This window comes from Mobula birostris, chromosome 12 (assembly GCF_030028105.1).
Source record: "Mobula birostris isolate sMobBir1 chromosome 12, sMobBir1.hap1, whole genome shotgun sequence".
In the NCBI taxonomy this organism is placed as follows: Eukaryota; Metazoa; Chordata; class Chondrichthyes; order Myliobatiformes; family Myliobatidae; genus Mobula; species Mobula birostris.
Genome location: NC_092381.1, coordinates 51480026 through 51498269, shown reverse-complemented (window position 1 = coordinate 51498269; position 18244 = coordinate 51480026). Strand labels below are relative to the sequence as shown.

The 18244-nt window shown below is 38.9% G+C and overlaps 1 protein-coding gene across 4 annotated transcripts in view; it reads right to left on the bottom strand.

Moving 5' to 3' along the window:
* Nucleotides 1-10002: 10002 nt before the first annotated feature.
* tm2d1 (TM2 domain containing 1) overlaps nucleotides 10003-18244 on the bottom strand; it is a 76163-nt gene continuing 67921 nt past the window's right edge. Inside the window, exons 6-7 of one of the 4 annotated variants that reach the window (XM_072273787.1) lie at nucleotides 15076-15134; nucleotides 11949-12063 (exon numbers count right to left, since the gene is read on the bottom strand). In XM_072273787.1, coding sequence (XP_072129888.1) covers nucleotides 12042-12063; nucleotides 15076-15134 — 81 coding nt within the window. In that variant the 3' untranslated portion in view covers nucleotides 11949-12041. Of the gene's footprint in view, nucleotides 12064-15075; nucleotides 15135-18244 lie in introns of those variants that run through there. The other 3 variants (XM_072273786.1, XM_072273788.1, XM_072273785.1) reach the window with 3 other exon arrangements.

Here is an 18244-nt window from a genome sequence, read left to right as displayed (position 1 = left end):
TGAAAATACAAATATTTTAAAAATCATAATAAATTAATATTGAGAAGAAGAATAATTGAAAGTGAGCTCATAGTTTGTGGGAACAGTTCATTGATGGGAAGATCAAAGTTATCCCCTCTGGTTCAAGAGCCTGATGGTTGAGGGGTAATGACATTGCCTGAAAGTGGTAGTGTAGGTCCTGAGGCTCCTGTACCTTCATCCTGATGACAGCAGCAAGAAGAAAGCATGACCTGGAAGGTGGGGTATCCTTGATGATCTACTAGTACTTTTCTCCAGTGACTTCCTTCATGCAACAACATGCACCATGTAGATGTGCTCAGTGGTGGGGACAGTTTTGCCTGTGATAGACCAGGCCATATCCACTACCTTTTGTGGACTTTGCATTTCAAGGGCACTGGTGTTTCCGTACCAAGCCATGATGCAACCAGTCAATATATTGTCCACCACACATTCATATAAGTTTGACAGTTTTAGATGGCATGCTGAATTTTTGCAAAATTCTAAAAAAAAAAGTAGAGGTGCTGCCACGCTTTCTTTGTAATGGCACTTACGTGCTGGACCCAGGAAAGATCCTCTGAAATGGTAACTCTGAGGAATTTAAAGTTGCTGACCTTCTTTGTCTCTGATACCCCAATGAGAACTGCTCATGGACCCCAGGCTAGCTCCTTGGTCTTGCTTACTTTGAATGAAAGGTTGTGGTTGTGGCACCACTCAGCCAGGTTTTTATTCTCCCTCCTATATGCTGGTTTCATCACCACCTTTGATTCATTCAATGAAAGTTGTGTCATCTGCAAACACATCTGTCATTGGAGCTGTGCTTAGCCTCACAGTCATAAGTGTAAAAGTGAGTAGAACAGGGGCTAAGCTCACTGCCTTGTAGTGCACCTGTGCTGACAAAGATTGTGGAGGAGACATTGTTACTAATCCAAGCTGACTGGAGTAACCCACTCATTCCTCGAATTATTCTTGTGGGCCCTCTCCAGTGCCAGCAGGTTTTCTTAGAGAAAGGGCACAAAACTGCTCACAATACTTTGTGTGGTCTGACCAATGCCATATTAACCTCAGCATTACATCCTTGCTTTTATGTTTTTCTCAAAATGAATGCTAACATTGGATTTGTCTTTCTTACCTGCAAGTTACTCAACCTACAAGTTAATATTTTGGGAATACTAGGCGAGAACTCTCAGGGCCTTTAGCATATCTGATCTTTGAATTTTCTCCAGTTAAAAATTATCTATGCCTTTATTCCTTCTACCAAAGTGGATGGCCATACACTTCCCTACACTATATTCCATCTGGTACTTCTTTGTCCATTCTCCTAATCTGCAAGTGCTCCAGCAGACTCCCTGCTTCCTCAAGACTACCTGCTCTGCACCTATCTTCGTATCATCTGCAAACTTAACTACAAAGCTATTAGTTTTGTCATCCAAATCACTGACATATAACATGAAAAATGCAGTCCCAAATGATCCCTGCAGAATATTACTAGTCACCAGCAGCCAACCAGAAAAGGCATCCTTTTGTCACCTCACTCTTTGGTCTTGCCAGTAAGCAAATCTTCTATTCTTCCACTTCAAGGACTGATGCAAGACTAAAAATAATGACAGATTTTACAAGCACAAAACATGGCTTACTTGCTCCAATAATACACACAAAATACTTTTAAATAGTATCTCAGTTGTTATATCACATATCAGCAAGTGGCTTTAATCATTTGCATTTCTTTATCAGAATATCATATGGAATATCAATGATGCTCCACAGGTGTAAATTCAGATTGAAATTAAAAAGTACAACAAAGTTTGGGAGTGTTGATCAAAAGATTGGAGAAAATGTGTGTGTGCATGTATGTGTGAGAAGATGGATGGGCAATGTTAGTGGGATGGATATACTGTAGCTGGTTTCAGATGTGTACAGTATATGGGGTTGGAATCTTGGATATGTGTTACAAACAACACTCATCTTCCAAATTCTGGTTCAGTCTGAAGCTGACACAAATGGAGAAATTGAATGTATGACTGGGGATAACTTTGAATTGGACTGGATTGGATCCCAATTTCAACTGGAGGTTTCGAATTCATGGAAGCTAGCTGCATGTTTTTCTAGTTAATGGACAGCGCTCAAAAATGAGAGTTTGGACAAATGAAGGACTATGGAATTTCAATGCTTGTTTTAAAGACTGAAGCCTGAATGAAAGTACAGCCCATGTCCTCCAGTCGATCTTAATGCCATTTTATACAAAATGCCCTCCTGTCCATATCCCTCCATTCCCTTCATATCCATGCAGCTATTTAAAAGCCACTTAAACTCTGTCAACAACACGTCCACAAGCCTGACTGTCCCAGTAGACCCATAGTTTCTGCCTGCTCCTGCCCCACCAAATTTGTATCTGCCTACTTGGACTCCATTTTGTCACCCATAGTTCAGTCCCTCCCCACCTACATCCGGGATACATCCCATGCCCTCCACCTCTTCAATAACTTCCAGTTCCCCGGTCCCAACAGCTTCATTTTCACTATGGATATCCAACCCTTATACACTTCCATTCCCCATCAAGAAGGCCTCAAAGCCCTCTGCTACTTTCTGGACAATAAACCTCACCAGTTCCCCACCACTACCACACTCCCCCAGTTGGCGGAACTGGTACTCACATTTAATAAATTCTCTTTTGGCTCTTTCCACTTTCTTCAGACCAAGGGTGTAGCTATGGGCACTCGCATGGGCCCCAGCTATATCTGTCTCTTCGTTGGTTATGTGGAACAATCTATGCTCCAAACCTATACTGGTACTGCTCCCCAACTTTTCCTTTGCTACATTGACGACTACATTGGTGCTGCTTCCTGCACCCATGCTGAGCTCGTCAATTACATCGACTTTACTTCTAACTTCCACCAGGCCCTCAAATTCACTTGGTCCATCTCGGACACTTCTCTCCCCTTTCTCGATCTCTCGGTCTCCATCTCTGGAGACAGACATCTTTTATAAGCCCACTGACTCTCATAACTACCTCGACTATACCTCTTCCCACCCCGCCACATGCAAAAATGCTATTCCCTATTCCCAGTTCCTCCGTCTCCACCACATCTCCCCCAGGATGAGGCTTTCCATTCCAGGACATTTCAGATGTCCTCTTTCCTTAAGGATCGTGGTTTCCCTTCTGCCATCATCAGTGATGCCCTCACCCGCATCTCCTCCATTTCCCGCACTTCAGCCCTCACCCCATCCTCCCGTCACAACAGGGACAGAGTTCCCCTTGTCCTCACCTACCACCCCACCAGCCTCCGGATCCAGCACATTATCCTACGCAACTTCCGCCACCTTCAACAGGACCCCACCACTAAGCACATCTTTCCCTCTCTACCCTTCTCCGCTTTCCACAGGGATCGTTCCCTCCGTGACTCCCTGGTCCACATATCCTTCTCCACAGATCTCCCACCCGGCACTTATCCCTGCAAGCGTAAGTGCTACACCTGTCCCTACACCTCCTCTCTCACCACTATTCAGGGCCCCAAACAGTCCTTCCAGGTAAGGCAACACTTCACTTGTGAGTCTGTTGGGGTCATCTATTGCATCCGGTGCTCCCATGCGGCCTCCTCTACATCAGTGAAACCCAACGCAGATTGGGGGACTGCTTCACTGAGCACCTCTGCTCCATCCGCCACAACAGACAGGATCTCCCGGTTGCCACCCACTTCAACTCTGCTTCACATTCCCATTCGGATATGTCCATACATGGCCTCCTCTACTGCCATGATGAGGCCAAACTCAGGTTGGAGGAGCAACACCTCATATACTGTCTGGGTGGTCTCCAGTCCCTGGGCATGAACATACCTTCTAACCCAGGCTGCCTTCTGGAAAAATTCTGTACCTTTTCCAGTCTCCACATCAGTCATATAATTTGGTGACTAAAACTGCACACTATAGTCTAGGTGTGATTTGACTAAAATTGTAACTATAGAATTACTTCCTTATTCTTTGCTCAACACCACTACCAATGAATATATGTATTCCATATGCCTACTTTACCACCTGTCCACTTTTGTAGCCACTTTCAAAACTCCAAAAGCTTTCTGTACCTCAATGTTATTAAGAGACCTACCATTAACTATATACTTTCTCCTTCCATTTGACCTCCCACAATGCAACACCTCAAACGTGTCTGGCTTAAACTCCACCTGTTCATGAATTAAAGTCCTGTTCACTTAAAAATGATTTATGTCAGGGGGCCTACTGCACCTGATGCTGAAGGAAGCCTATGTGATGGCCAAATAAAATGGAGCCTTATATAGCAAGATTCTAACCTATACCACCTGATGAAAAGAAAAGTATGAACAGTTGCAGAGATGAGAAATAAGTCCTCCAACTGATGAGATTCATTGATGATAGATATAAAATCATTCCATGTGGATTTTCAGGAAAATATAATGAAGGAAAGAAAATACCTTTTTCTCCCAACAACCCAGAACTTGCTTTGAAATTTTCTTGCTAAAAAGAAACTAGGTTGCTTTCATTGTTGGCTGTTGTGTTGTGCCTCAAGTTAAATTCTTTACAATTAGAAATTGACTGATACCTTGTTTAATCTCTTATCCTTCTTTCTGAATGTGAGTACTGTAAAACAAAAATAATTGTATCAAAAGGCAAGGATAGATCCTGAGAGTAATTCCAGCAAATGTTTTAGGTCTGGAAGATAAACTATTGTATAAATGATCTGGCTATAAATGGATGGTTAAAATCAAGTAAGCACTAAAATTAATCAATTAAATTGCTTTGGTGATCCTTGCTTAGGTATAAATATAGGCCAAAAGCCAGAGAATCCTCTGTCCCTGTTTGAAAACATCTTTACTCACCTGAGATGACTGAGAGGATCCTGTTATAATGCCGCTTCTGAAAGTGCACTTGAGAATACAACCTTTCCTCAGCACTGGATTGAAATAGCAGCCTGTATTAAATGATAATTCTCTAGAATGAAGGCAAGTCCACATTTTGATTAAGAAAGGAGAGACATTACAATAAAGTCAAGGCAGATGCTAATGTAGTAAAATTACTGAAATTTATGGAGTTGCAATTAGTTATTGCCACTTTGTGACAGCTAGAAAAAAAACTTTTAATGGGTAAAACTGCATTACTAACATATTCCATAAAGCTTTTCCAAATTAAATATACAAATGTTTGTAGAAATACCCTTAGTCATGTAGGTTAATTAAAATTCACTTATTTTATTATGTTTGCTAGTCACTATTAATTCATAAAGTAACTTTTCTGCATAACCACCAAAGCTTAGGCATGCTGCTCCAGCTTCTTACTGCTGTGTTAATGAACATCTATCTCAGCTTCCAATATTAATTAAACCAGGCGAGATTGTTCAGAAAAAACTTCATGAATGACATTTCACTAACTAAGAAGAGGAAATACTTTTCTTTTTAAACCATTGCTCCTTAAGTTACAAGAATTGACTGAAACATCATACAACTTAATCATCACCACGAAAAGTTTTCCAAGACAATTCATTTTTATAGTCCTCAATTGTTGTCAATATTTGTGTAATATTTAGTTCTCCACAACCTACCCAGCTAATAAAATGAATCACAACAGTGAAATATAAAACCCTTATAATGCCCCTCAGTATCTTATCCTCAACTGCTGCCTCTAAAATTAGAAGTTATTAGCTGCAAGATTTCAAATTGTTTCCCTCTGGAGAATGGGTGGAACCAGAAACCAAATAGTGATAAATTGTTTAAATGTCAGTTAATAAATCACACAGCAATGACTGTAAATAATGATCACCATCTTGGAATCATTAATATTTGCTTGATTTCTGAGGCAGATCAGTTTTTTTCTCAAAATATGAAGTGTATACAATGAAATACAATTAGTTCTCTGATTTCTACCTCCTCTTACACTAAAACATAAAAATTGTAACATTTGTAATTTTTGGGAAGCTATCAACTTACACAAGACAAAAAAATCTGAAAAAATGTTACTGATACTGTATATCAAAGTACAATTATTTTTAAATGATAATATTCATTTGTGAATGTTCTTTACAATTCCTCTTTGATACTTTAAGAATCTGGGACTCAGCCGGGAATCAGTGCCTTAAGTAATGCAATGAGATTACTGAATTTTCATTAACGTTCTATTACTTTGAATGAGTGTTAAACCATAAGTAAAACATGAAGAGCTGCAGCTTTTACAGGAGATCAGTGTTGAAACTGTAACAGAAGGACCAAACTATTTTAAATGCCACGTTCAAAAAAGACATTGTGAGAATTTCAAAGGCAAAAATATCTTGATCTCATTGAAATATTTCAGTGCAAACACTTTTTGATCACAAGTAAATCAGCAAATTAAAACTCCCAGACGACAACTACAAATATAATACGGCTGTTCAAAGAGGGGGAAAAAAAGCGGGAAACTATAGGCCAGTTAGCATGACACCTTTTATTGTAAAAAGGCTGGGATCCATTAATTAGATAATTGTAAAATGTTTAGAAAATCATTATACAATCAAGAAGTCAGCATGTCTTTAAGAAAGGGAAATCATGTTTGACACATTCACTGGAGTTCTCTGTGAAAGGAATAAAGAGGGTGGATAAACAAGACCAGTGGTGCATTTAGGTTTCCAGAAGGTATTCAATGAGGTTAGTTTAGAGTCTAAAGGTTACAGTTCAATTGGGCACAAGACTGGGGGTAGTATATTCACAGACATGGAGGAGTAACAGCAACAGGGGATCAGGATGCCTACGTCATCTTCAGATTGTCATTCAGTAACTTGTGGGGCACCACAGAAATTAGTGTCGGGCTCAAATATTTACAAATTATTTTAATGACTCGGACGGAAAGACCAGTAGACAAACGTGTTTGTTTGTTTGTTTATTTATTTATTTAGAGGTGGCGTGCAGAACATGCTCTTCCTTTCCAAAAAGCCACGTATTAACATTAGACTATTCACGAGTTAAATTACAATGATCAATTAAGCGACTAACTGGAACATCGTTGGACCGTGGGAGGAAACCCAAGTGGTTCTTGGGAAGAACAGACAAACTCCTTACAGATGGCCCTGGAATTGAATTCTGACCCCTGGAACACATTGAGCTGTAATAACATCATTAACCACTTATCATTTGGGATGCTTTGTTGATAAAACAAAAAAAAAAGCTAGCTATTTGTTTGAAGGACACTAGAAGATTGCAAAAGGAAATTGGTTACATGAATGGGGAAGAAGTTGGCAGATGGAGTATCATGTGAAATTATCCTCTTTGAAAGGAGGAATGTGAAAGAATCATCATTTAGATATAGCAAGTAATTAGGAAGGCTAATTGAAAGCTGGCTTTATTACATGGTATGGAACATAGAAGTACCTTTACAACCTGTAAATTTACACCTGGTGAGATATTACCTTCAGTACTCATACAGTATTTGTTTCCATGTTTAAGGAATGATATATTGACTTAGGAGGCAGCGTAGAGAAGATTCATTGGGTTGGTTGAAGGGGTTGCTATGAAGAAAGATTGAGCAGATTGGGGCTACTCCCCTTTGAATGTAGAAGAATGAGTGGTTTCCTTATTGAAGTATACAAGATTTCAAGGGGAATCGACAAGATGGGTGCTGAGAAAATGCTCAACACAATCTAGTTACAGGACATTCCCAGGTAATGAACAGGTTCCGTTTTACAGATGTCCAGAAGTTAATTTTGCACAAAGATGAGAATAAATGCACATACGACTGAACAAAACTTCTGAATTTAATAATATTTAGGACTGCCCGCAAGTCAGGTATTATTAACCTATAGACAGCCTGTATCTAGAACTGGGAAACATAGTTTATGAAAAAGTAGAAACAGAGAGGAGGAAGAATTTATTCTTTCAAAAGGTAGCAAATCTTTGTAATTCACTCTCCCAGAAGACATTCAATGTGGAGTCAGTGAATATATTTTTAAGGTGGCAATTAAAGGACATTTGAACTACAATGGAATTAACTGGCGTATGATAGTGAGGAAGGGGAAAACATTAGGAAGTGAGGCCAAGATTGATTTAGCATGGTTTTTATTGAGTAGCAGAGAAGACTTGAGGGCACAATTGTCATTTTTTTTTTGTTTTTTATGAATCTATTAGTTATGCTTGTAAGCTTTATAATTTCACCAAGTTAGAGATGAGAGAATATCATTGAATCCTATGCCAAAGCTAACTAAATTGACAAGAATTTCTGATGATGTTTGCCTCTGTGACCATATGAGGGGGAAAATTGTATGGCTCAAGCACAACTTGACATCAGAAAATCTACAGCACATAGATAGTTGTGGAATTGAACCAACTAGTGTAAAGGTTGAGCTGGTTATAATTACAAAACATACTTGTTTAGATTTTAAGACTAATGGTGAAGCTTGGTAGTAATTTTAAAAACATTTCCTTCAACAACCTGGTGGTCTGTGGTGAGTAATCCTTTTCTGATGCCTACTTCAATTGGTCATGAATTGACTATCCAGCATTTGGGGCTCATCACGCTAACTGAACAGACACAGCATTAATGAATTCTTACAAAAGCATACCTGAAAATATAGCTCACAATTTTTGACTAAACCTTTTAAAGATTCTAAAATTGAAACATGTGCTCTATTTTAAGAAAGCCCAGGTACAAGTAAACTTTTAAAGGAATGTTATATTTTTGAATTATTTATGAGAAAATCATAATATATGCATAAAATTGCTTTTGTGGAGGCAGGTACTTTGTTAAACTGTAATTGTGCATTAACATAATATTATACCCATGTTGTTAATCATTAGATTTTCAAGATGCTTGATGGCTGGATTGGTTTCTTTTTTTTTTTGCAGCCCCTTGGGATTGAGAATGACTTGCTTCTACTCTTGCGTTTTGGGTTCTGAGATGCCAAATGAGGCTAACATGGGAACTGTGCTCCATCATAGATGGGTCAGAAAGTGGCAAGTGGGTAAACTGTAAGATGATGCACTCCTTCCTCTGTGTAGGCTATGCCCAGTAGTCCATGACTTCGATACCAGATGTAGTGTCTTCAAATACCCTTTTCACCATTCAATGAATAGTAGCAGCAATACCTGCTGGAAGGAATACTTTTAGTAACTCACGAAATATATTTGACCTGGATGAATGCATTCTTGACTTCCTCTTGTCACAACATATTCAGGCCAGCATTGTTGCCACTCCTTATCAACAAGTCACCTGGATGGATATATTCCAAATAAAAAGATAACAAGCCCTGGGAGTAGATGGCATCTCCACAAAAATTATTAACCTCAGACTGAAGAGCTTCAGTTATGAACACTCAAAATCAATGCCTGCATCTGGGAAGAGGAAAAACCAGGGAACCATACATGACGTAATCATGACAATCTGCAAGAAAAAAAAAACTACAGGTGGGCAAGAGTCTGCCTGCTACCTATCAGAAAGAGTCACCATCAAGTGCTTCTGAGCAACTTCCGGCCACTGGCTAAAGAACTACGCCCTGAGTCACCATGGATTGCAACACTCCAGAAGCACCTTGGAATTACTCTTCATTGCATGACAATTCCAAGAAAAATGCATGGAGCACCACCAGCCACTACTTTGTTAAGAGCTTAAACTAACCTCAGACCTCCCTTGATTATAATGGAGAAGATTGCAAGTTGCCCTGCTTAAGATCAATTGAATCACCGAGAGCAACTTTGGAATTTCATTAAATTACAAATGCTCATATACCATAAAACTGCTGTTAGATTTAGTGAGGGGGTGGGGAATTATGTTAGTTATGACGTGATTACCACTGCAGAGTCTGTACCATCCCAAGGTACAAAATAAAAGTGGGAAAGGAGAGGGCTAAATGAGGATTTTAGAAACACACTGCAAATGCAGATTCTGAAACAGTATGCTGTTTAGTGTCAAGTAAAATCATAAAATGTTGCAAAGTCATTCCGATGATGGGCAAAAGAGGACAGAAATCACAAGCATAACATGCCCGAATGTGCAAGAAGAAATAATGAACCATGGCTGTTGACATTTAGCAAATAGTTATTTTACTATTGGTTTTCTGGCTTGTTGTTCTCACATACCTTAAACATTTCATTTTTCTACTTTAACTGTACAATGGCATCCTATTGATTAAAGGAACCAAGATCCATGTTTACTGAGGGGATTCTGAGATTCTTTTACTGCTATTTTGAAAGCATACTGCACAATTCTATTTACTTGTGTATTAAGCTATATGTATCTACAATTATTGAATGCCAATTTTTAGTACTTAAATACATAAATAATAGAAGCGAGTAAAAACCATTTTAAACTACACACCTGCTATGCCATTTAATTATATCATGGCTAATGGTTTATTTGTGTGCCACTTTCTTATAATAACCACATATCCCTTGATTCTCTGCATATCCAAAAATCTATTGACTACTATATATAGAATTTTAAGATTCTGATCAGACTTTTGAATATAGCATTCATACATCGTTCACGTTTTTTCCCCTCAAATTACAACTCAATAACTTCTGAAAGCCATCATACATTTTGAAGCTATAAATTGTAAGAAGCATACAAATTAAATTACAAAATCTTCTGTTGCATTCTAGCAATATTATTTTCAAAGTAATTCATGTAAGATTATAATCAGTGTCAAAATTAAGTTAATTGACTCCTAGGATACAAACATTGCTCTCCATCAGGCTCGACCTTCCTCTCTAATTTAATATTGCTTTTTTTTTTAAAAACATAAAAAGAATATTTATTCATTCTACAGCTTTATGAAGAAGTGGCAAACTTTGTAAACTTACTGAAAGTCCAAATAATCAGAGTCTCACTATTTTTAGAAAGCTTTTGCAGGCAGTACAAATTTCCACTTTATATAGGAAAAAAGTAAATTCACTCTCACTGGAAATCAGTGACCTGGTGGGAGCTTCATAGCAAATTGCTATGGGAAGAATCCAGAAAAATGAAAAATGTCTAAGTGTTTACTTCAAACTTTTCATCGGCCTGCTAGCCTGAAGATATTTATGTAGCTTTGCTTGTTTCAAAAAAAAAATATTAACTAGCAATAAAACCAAATTCCAGAAAGGATCGGCTAAACTAAAAATAAATACCTAAATATTTTATATAAGTTTGGATGACTTATTCCTTTTTGAACTGAATGTCAATGCATTTTTTTAAAAAAAAATTACCACTGCAATTGACCAGCTTCCCATTACTGTTAAGTACATATAGCTATTAGATTTTATTGATACTGAATTCCTTTACAACTTCACGTCTCAAACATCTTAAAGTATGATACATTCAATAAAGTACTTTGGAAATGCATTCACTTAGAATCTAGTGAATTTTGCAACAGCAAGAGGCTCAAAAACGATAATGAAGTAATGACTGGATATAATCTGCTTCAGTTCATTATTGACCAACTCAAAAGGAAACGCTCATCTCTGCAATGAGTTGCATCATGGGACCTTCTAATTCAATTGGCTTAATGATTTAGCCAAAAGGTATAATATACAAAAGTACTGCACCTCTTCAGTATTGTGCCAAAGTTTGGGTTAGATGCTAAAAGTGAATATTGTGGCTCAGAAGGAGTGTGTTACCACACCCAGGCTAACACCTAATTCACTTAATAACATAAATCAACTAAACTAAAAAAAAATCACTGAGTTGAGAAGTAATTTAAAACTGCATAAATCAATGCAGTAATGATCAGAAGATATGTGGATAGATGTCTTAAATTTGGCAAAGCAATGACGTCCGTGAGATTCATAAGGCCTCACTGTAAGTGGAATTATTTCAAACATAATAAAGGTTTTACGGAACAAAATACCAAAGATTAAGAATATATGCATTTAGTGATTTATCACAAAATCATCAATCTGATTGATCTATTTCAGGCAGCCATACTGATGGTTTCCAGGGGGCTCATCACTGGGAAAGAAAGCAGTTCAACTCCTATATTGTTTGCTTTATGTACACCAATCATTGCTCTTAAATCTTCATTTCATCAAGTTGTCTGAAGCTTTTGCCACTGATACACATGCAAGGCTCATACTGTGTCCTTATTTCCTTGATAGGCTTCCTCTGTGAATTAAAAGATAGAATATGAGTCTGTATTTCAGATTAAAAATCAAAGATATCAAAAAAATCAACAATTAAATAGCCAGCAAAATAGCACCATCGGCCGTGACTTGAAATGGATGAGCAGACATATAAAAACATTGCTCACCACAATTGAACTCAACAGTAGCACTCAGATCTGAAAAACTAAAATTAAAGGTAAACATGGATACATTATGAATTTCTCATTGTCCGTTACAAAATCCTTGCAAATCAGTAAATCTAACACACATACTGTGATTGTAATGAGATATTCTGTATTATGTATGCAAGGAAGAAATGTAGCACTGATCATTGTGAGCATTACAAATCCTGCAGATTAATTTTCTGAAAAGATGAATATCTACTCTTTAATTCAGAGCATGCAAGTATTTCTGGCAAGATCTATGTTTATTGTATGCTTGCATTCTGTCCTTAAGAAGGTGGCTCTCAGCCATCCACCTTTGTAAGTGCTGCAGAAGGTGAGGATACTCCCACTCTGCTGTCAGGCTGGGGGTTCCAGGATTTTCATTTAATGCAGTGCCTTGAAAAAGTACTCAGCTCCCCACAATGATTTTCATATTTTAATGCCACATTTTCTAAATTTAAAATATACTGAAGTAAGACTTTTTGAGCCAGTCTACAAAACATTATGCATTGTCAAATCAAAAGAAAAATTCCAAAACTTGTCAACAATTTATTAAAAACTAAAAACCAAAATAGTGAAGCTGAAGTATTTATCCACTTTGTAATTACTAAGCTAACTTTCTTCAGATGCACTACTGTATATTACCTTAGCAACTCACCCAATTTGTTGATGCAGAAAATTGCAGGATCACCTGGAAAAAATACCCCTAAGATTCAACAGTATGGTAGATTTTCAACAGACCAAACCAAAATGAAGACAAAAGAGCATTCAAGGCAAGTCAGGGAAATGATAATAGAGAAGCACAAATCTTGGGAAGGGTACAAGACCATATCAAAGGAACTGAACATTTGGAGCTCATTGCAATTCATTGCGGAAAAATATAAAATCACAGCCGCAATGCCAGATCAGACCACCCCTCTAAACTCAGTCACCAGAGAAGAATTGTACTTTGAAGAGAGGCTAAAATGATGCCAACAGTCACACTGACTGAGCTGCCAAAGTCAATAACTGCAACTGGAGATGAAGTTCATGGCTCCACAATCTCTAAGACCGTGCACAAAAAGGGTATTTATGGAAGAGTGGCAAGGAGGAGGGACTGGTTAAGAAATTGCAAAATCTTTATGGGCAGGGATATGCTAAGTGTCACTTAGAAGATACTGTCAAGATGTGGAAGAAAGTCTTGGGTTGGGAGAGTCTGGAAATCTAGTCAGGATTGATGGAAAGATGAATGTTGTTAAATACAGAGAGATCCTGGCTAAAAACCTGCTAGCCTCTGCCAGAAAGTTTAATCTGGGGAGAAAGTTCATCTTTTAGCAGCACAATGACTTAAAGCACACTGCCAGAGCAACCATGAAGTGGCTTCAAATGAAGAAAATTGATGTCCTCGAGTGGTCCAGTCAGAATGCTGACCTTAACCCGATCAAATATCTCTGGCGAGACCAAGATTGCTGTCCACTGTTACTCCCCAACTAACCTGGCGTAGCTCAAACAATTTTGCATGGAGGAATGGGCAAATCTTGCTCCATCACATTGTGCAAAGCTATTAGAGTCTAGCTGTGAGAAGTGGTTCAACTCAGTACTGAGCAAAAGGTGGTGAATATTTTTGAACTGCTGACATTTTAGTTTATTGATTATTTAGTTTTTCATGCTTTAAATTTTTCTCAATTTTTTTAGGCTCTACTGTAGAAAAAGAAACTTATGATTCACAAATTTAAAAAATCAGTTAAATTGATCAAAATCACTAGTAATAGTACTCATTTATGTGAACAAAGAGTTGGGGGCTGAATACTTTTAGAAGGCACTATAAGTGCAAGTGCTATAATTCCAAGGTTGGATATTTATGACTATGAAGTGAATATGGAAATGTTGATGCTTTTATACGCTTATAACCTACCAGGTGGTAGAAGTTGCAGATATGTCAAAGATGCTGATACATTTAATAAGACAAACTGAAAGATAAAGTCAGAAATCACAGGAGACTTAAGCAGTCTATGTTCATCTGTATGCCTGACATTCAAATTTAATTTCTTAAAGCTCTTTGGACCCGGAAGTGCTGCTTTCTTCAATGCAGCCACTCTGTGCCAACTGTGAGTGGGATACAGATCAACTCAGGTTAAATATCTGAAAGGTGCAGAGTTTTCTGAGTATTTGCCTTACACTTTATACACAAGTGAAGTGAATATCATTTAACTCATGACATGTAGAATGTTTTGGAAGTGAAAGGGCAAGTCAGTGGCTTGCAAGGAATATCTGGCTATTCCACTGCAGCTTCTGGAGCTCCTGCTCCAAGGATCTTAATAGTCCTTTTTCCACAGAACATCAAAGCAAAGTGATACAATTGTCCATTATCAGTAATGGTCACTGTCACCTACTGTTGCAAATTTTGTGGTGCCACATCCAGTGATATTTTCTCAACAGTTTTGATATTTAAGTATTCTTTGAAGTTAAATATATTTTCTCTGAAGAATTCACTGTTTTTCAATCCTCATCCTTCCCTCAGCTCTGATCATCATTTAGGGCAATACTTACAATTTTGCAAATATGGTCCTTTGTTTTTTTATACAGTGTATTATTTTGCTAAGCTAATTGAAGGATAACATTCAAAGTTTAGTTTAATACCATATCCACAAGTGCAATGAAAAATTTTCTTGCAGCAACATGACATGAAGAATCAAAGCAGCAATCACACACAAAAAAAATCAAGTGATACACCATTTTTTTTATATATACAAAAGAACACAATTAGAACAAAAAGTCAATTTCAGTGCAAAGTGATGATAGTTTTGCTAAAATGTAATGATTTTGGTTTTACCAGTTGGTTCAAGAATGGAATGGTTGAAGAGAAGTACCTGTCTTGGAACATGGTGGTATGAGACCTCAGACTTTTGTGCCTCTTGCCTGATTGTAGCTGTAAAAGCAAGCGCATGGTCTTAATGGTGTGGATCTTTGATGACAGATGTTGCCTACTTGAGGCATTACCTCATGTAGACACTACCAATAGTGGGGAGATGATGTGTTGGATTGAGAAGAGTATTTTTTTAATGTATATACAGCTTCTTACATTTCTGTACATTCAAACTGCCAAACCAGACGATGATGCAGGCAGTTAGGATATTTTCAACTGTATGAAGTTCGTTTGTGCATACAGTGACAAGTCAAACCTCCTATATATAAATAAATAAATAAATAAATAAATAAATAAATAAAGCTGGCACACTTTCTTTATGATTGCATGTATGTGCTGGTTCTAGTAATAGTGTCAACTCTTTTCCCTCCAATTAACATAGCCTGGCCTGTATCTACATGCCAGAAAATATTATTGAACTCCTAAACAATTTGTATACTATTTTCTCATTGGCTGACCAGTCTCAGCACACAGTCCTCTCACAAGTTGAGCAAATGTGAATAAAATGGCCATAATCTGCAAGTAAATGTTAAGTTGCTAACTTATCACACCTATAACCGGCACACCAATTTTGAGTTGGAGAGCTGGGAAGGTTTAGGCATAAAAGGGAGACACTGCTAGCAGAGCACTCATTGACGGAGTAGTCTGAGGCAGAGTGGTAGGGCTTTGGCTCATTCGGGCTTCGGCGAGGAAAGTGGGTAAATGCACTTCATTTTTTTTTCCTTGCATTTTTTTTTCTGGAGGGAAGAGAGCATGTCTGTATGGTTAATACTTTGCTCTGGGTGTCAGATGTGGGAATCCTGGGAACCTTCCAGTCTCCTAGATGGCCACATCTGTGCCAGGTGCACCAAGATACAGCTTCTGAGAGACCGTGTTAGGCTCCTGATGACCTACAGCTTACTAAGGAAAGTGAACAGGATATAAATAGAAACTACAAGAGGCTGCAGGAGTTAGACAAGTGGGTGACTGTCAGGGAAGGGAAGGGCTCAGATAGTAGAGAGCACCCTTCTGGCCATCCCCCTCAGTAATAGTTATCTCATTTTGGATGCTGTTGAGGGGGAAGACCTGACAAAGGACGACCACAGCAATCGGGCCTCTGTCACTGAGCCTGGTTTTGTGGTGTGGAAAGGAGGGAAGATGATGAGGAATGTGGTAGTCATAGGGGATTCAATAGTGAGGGGAACAGGCAGGAGGGTCTGTCAGCCTGATAGAGACACCCGCATGGTATGTTGCCTCCCGGCTGCCAGGGCACAGATGTCTTGGATCGGGTGCAGAGTATTCTGAAGGGAGAAGGTGAACAGCCAGAAATCTTGGTACATGTTGGTACCAATGACATAGGTAGAAAAAAGGGAGGAGGTCCTGAAGAGAGAATTCAGTGAGTTGGGTAGGAATCTGAAAAGTAGGACCTCCAGAGCAGCAATCTCAGGATTGCTGCCTGTGCCACGTGATAACAAGTGCAAGAATAGCATGATCAGGCATATTAATGCATGGCTGAGAGACTGGTGTAAGGCAGCGGTCCCCGACCACCGGGCTGCGAGGAAATGATATGATTTGGCGATATGAGTCAGCTGCACCTTTCCTCATTCCGTCACGCACTGTTGAACTTGAACGCACGCGAGGTCATTACGCACGTGTCATCGATGTCAGCGCGGGAAGGAGATCAACTCCTCAAGTTTGCAAATGACGGTGGGCTGAAAAGTATGTTTGACATAACATCTCTGCCGGCATTCTAGATCAAAGTCAAGGCTAAATATCCTGAGATAGCCACGAAAGCACTGAAAACGTTGCTTCCATTTCCAACATATCTCTGCAATGAATACAACGAAAACTAAATTGCGGAATAGACTGGACATAAGGAACCCCCTTCGAGTATCGCTGTCTCCCATCACCCCTCGATGGGACTGTCTTATTGCAGGGAAACAAGCCCAGGGCTCCCACTGATTCAGCGATATTGGTGTGTTGCAATGATTTTATATGTTTATAACGGGGAAAATATGTGCTGTGTGTTTAATATCCAAATGTTACTTAAAATGTTATGATGCTATTGACTTATAAGTGACTTATATAACCATATAACAATTACAGCATGGAAACAGGCCATCTCTGCCCTTCTAGTCCGTGCCGAACACTACTCTCACCTAGTCGCACCGACCTGCACTCAAGCCCATAACCCTCCATTCCTTTCCTGTCCATATACCTATCCAATTTTTCTTTAAGTAATAATATCGAACCTGCCTCTACCACTTCTACTGGAAGTTCGTTCAACACTTACTTCAAGCTCCCCTGTCCTCCCCTGATAATTGACTTATCACTATATTTATGCGAGGAAATTATGCGCTGTGTGTTTAATATTAAATTTGTTAGATAAACCCTTTTAGAAACGAAATTGAGTGTATTAGCCACTTATCACCTATATTCCAGTCGTGATTAACCCCTCCCCCCGAACAGAATCGCCAAAAACAATTTGTAGAAAAAAATCAGCACGTACACACATGCCGAAGTCACACATGTGCACACAGGTGCCTGCGCAAGGCTTTATGGTCATGGTAGTCTTTCTCGGGGTGACCACAGCGTATTTGACTGCTACTCTTGTCCGTTGACAACCCTACCCCCACCCCAACTCCTGGGCCGGCCAGTCCGCAAGAATATTGTCAATAATAACCCAGTCCGCGGTGCAAGAAAGGTTGGGGACACCTGGTGTAAGGGGCAGGGCTTCAGGTTCCACCTAAACCCAAAGGAGTCCAATATCCAAGCAGGCAGGTTTAATAGAGCTGTTTGGGAGAGTTTAATTTGGCAGGGAGATGGGAACCGGAGTGATAGGGCTGAGGAAAGGGAGAACAGAAGTAAATCAGAGATAGCGTGCAACAGGGATGATAGAAAGGACAGGCAGGAGATGAGGCATAATCACAGCCAGTGGGATGAGTTACAGGGCAATAGAGGCGTGGTACAATTAAAACAGAAAGCAACAAATACTGGACAGAAAATGTTATATTTGAATGCACGCAGCATAAGAGATAAAATGGACGATCTTGAAGTTCAGCTACAGATTGGCAAGTATGACGCTGTGGCCATCTCTGAAACTTGGCTAAAGAATGGCTGCTATTGGGAGTCCA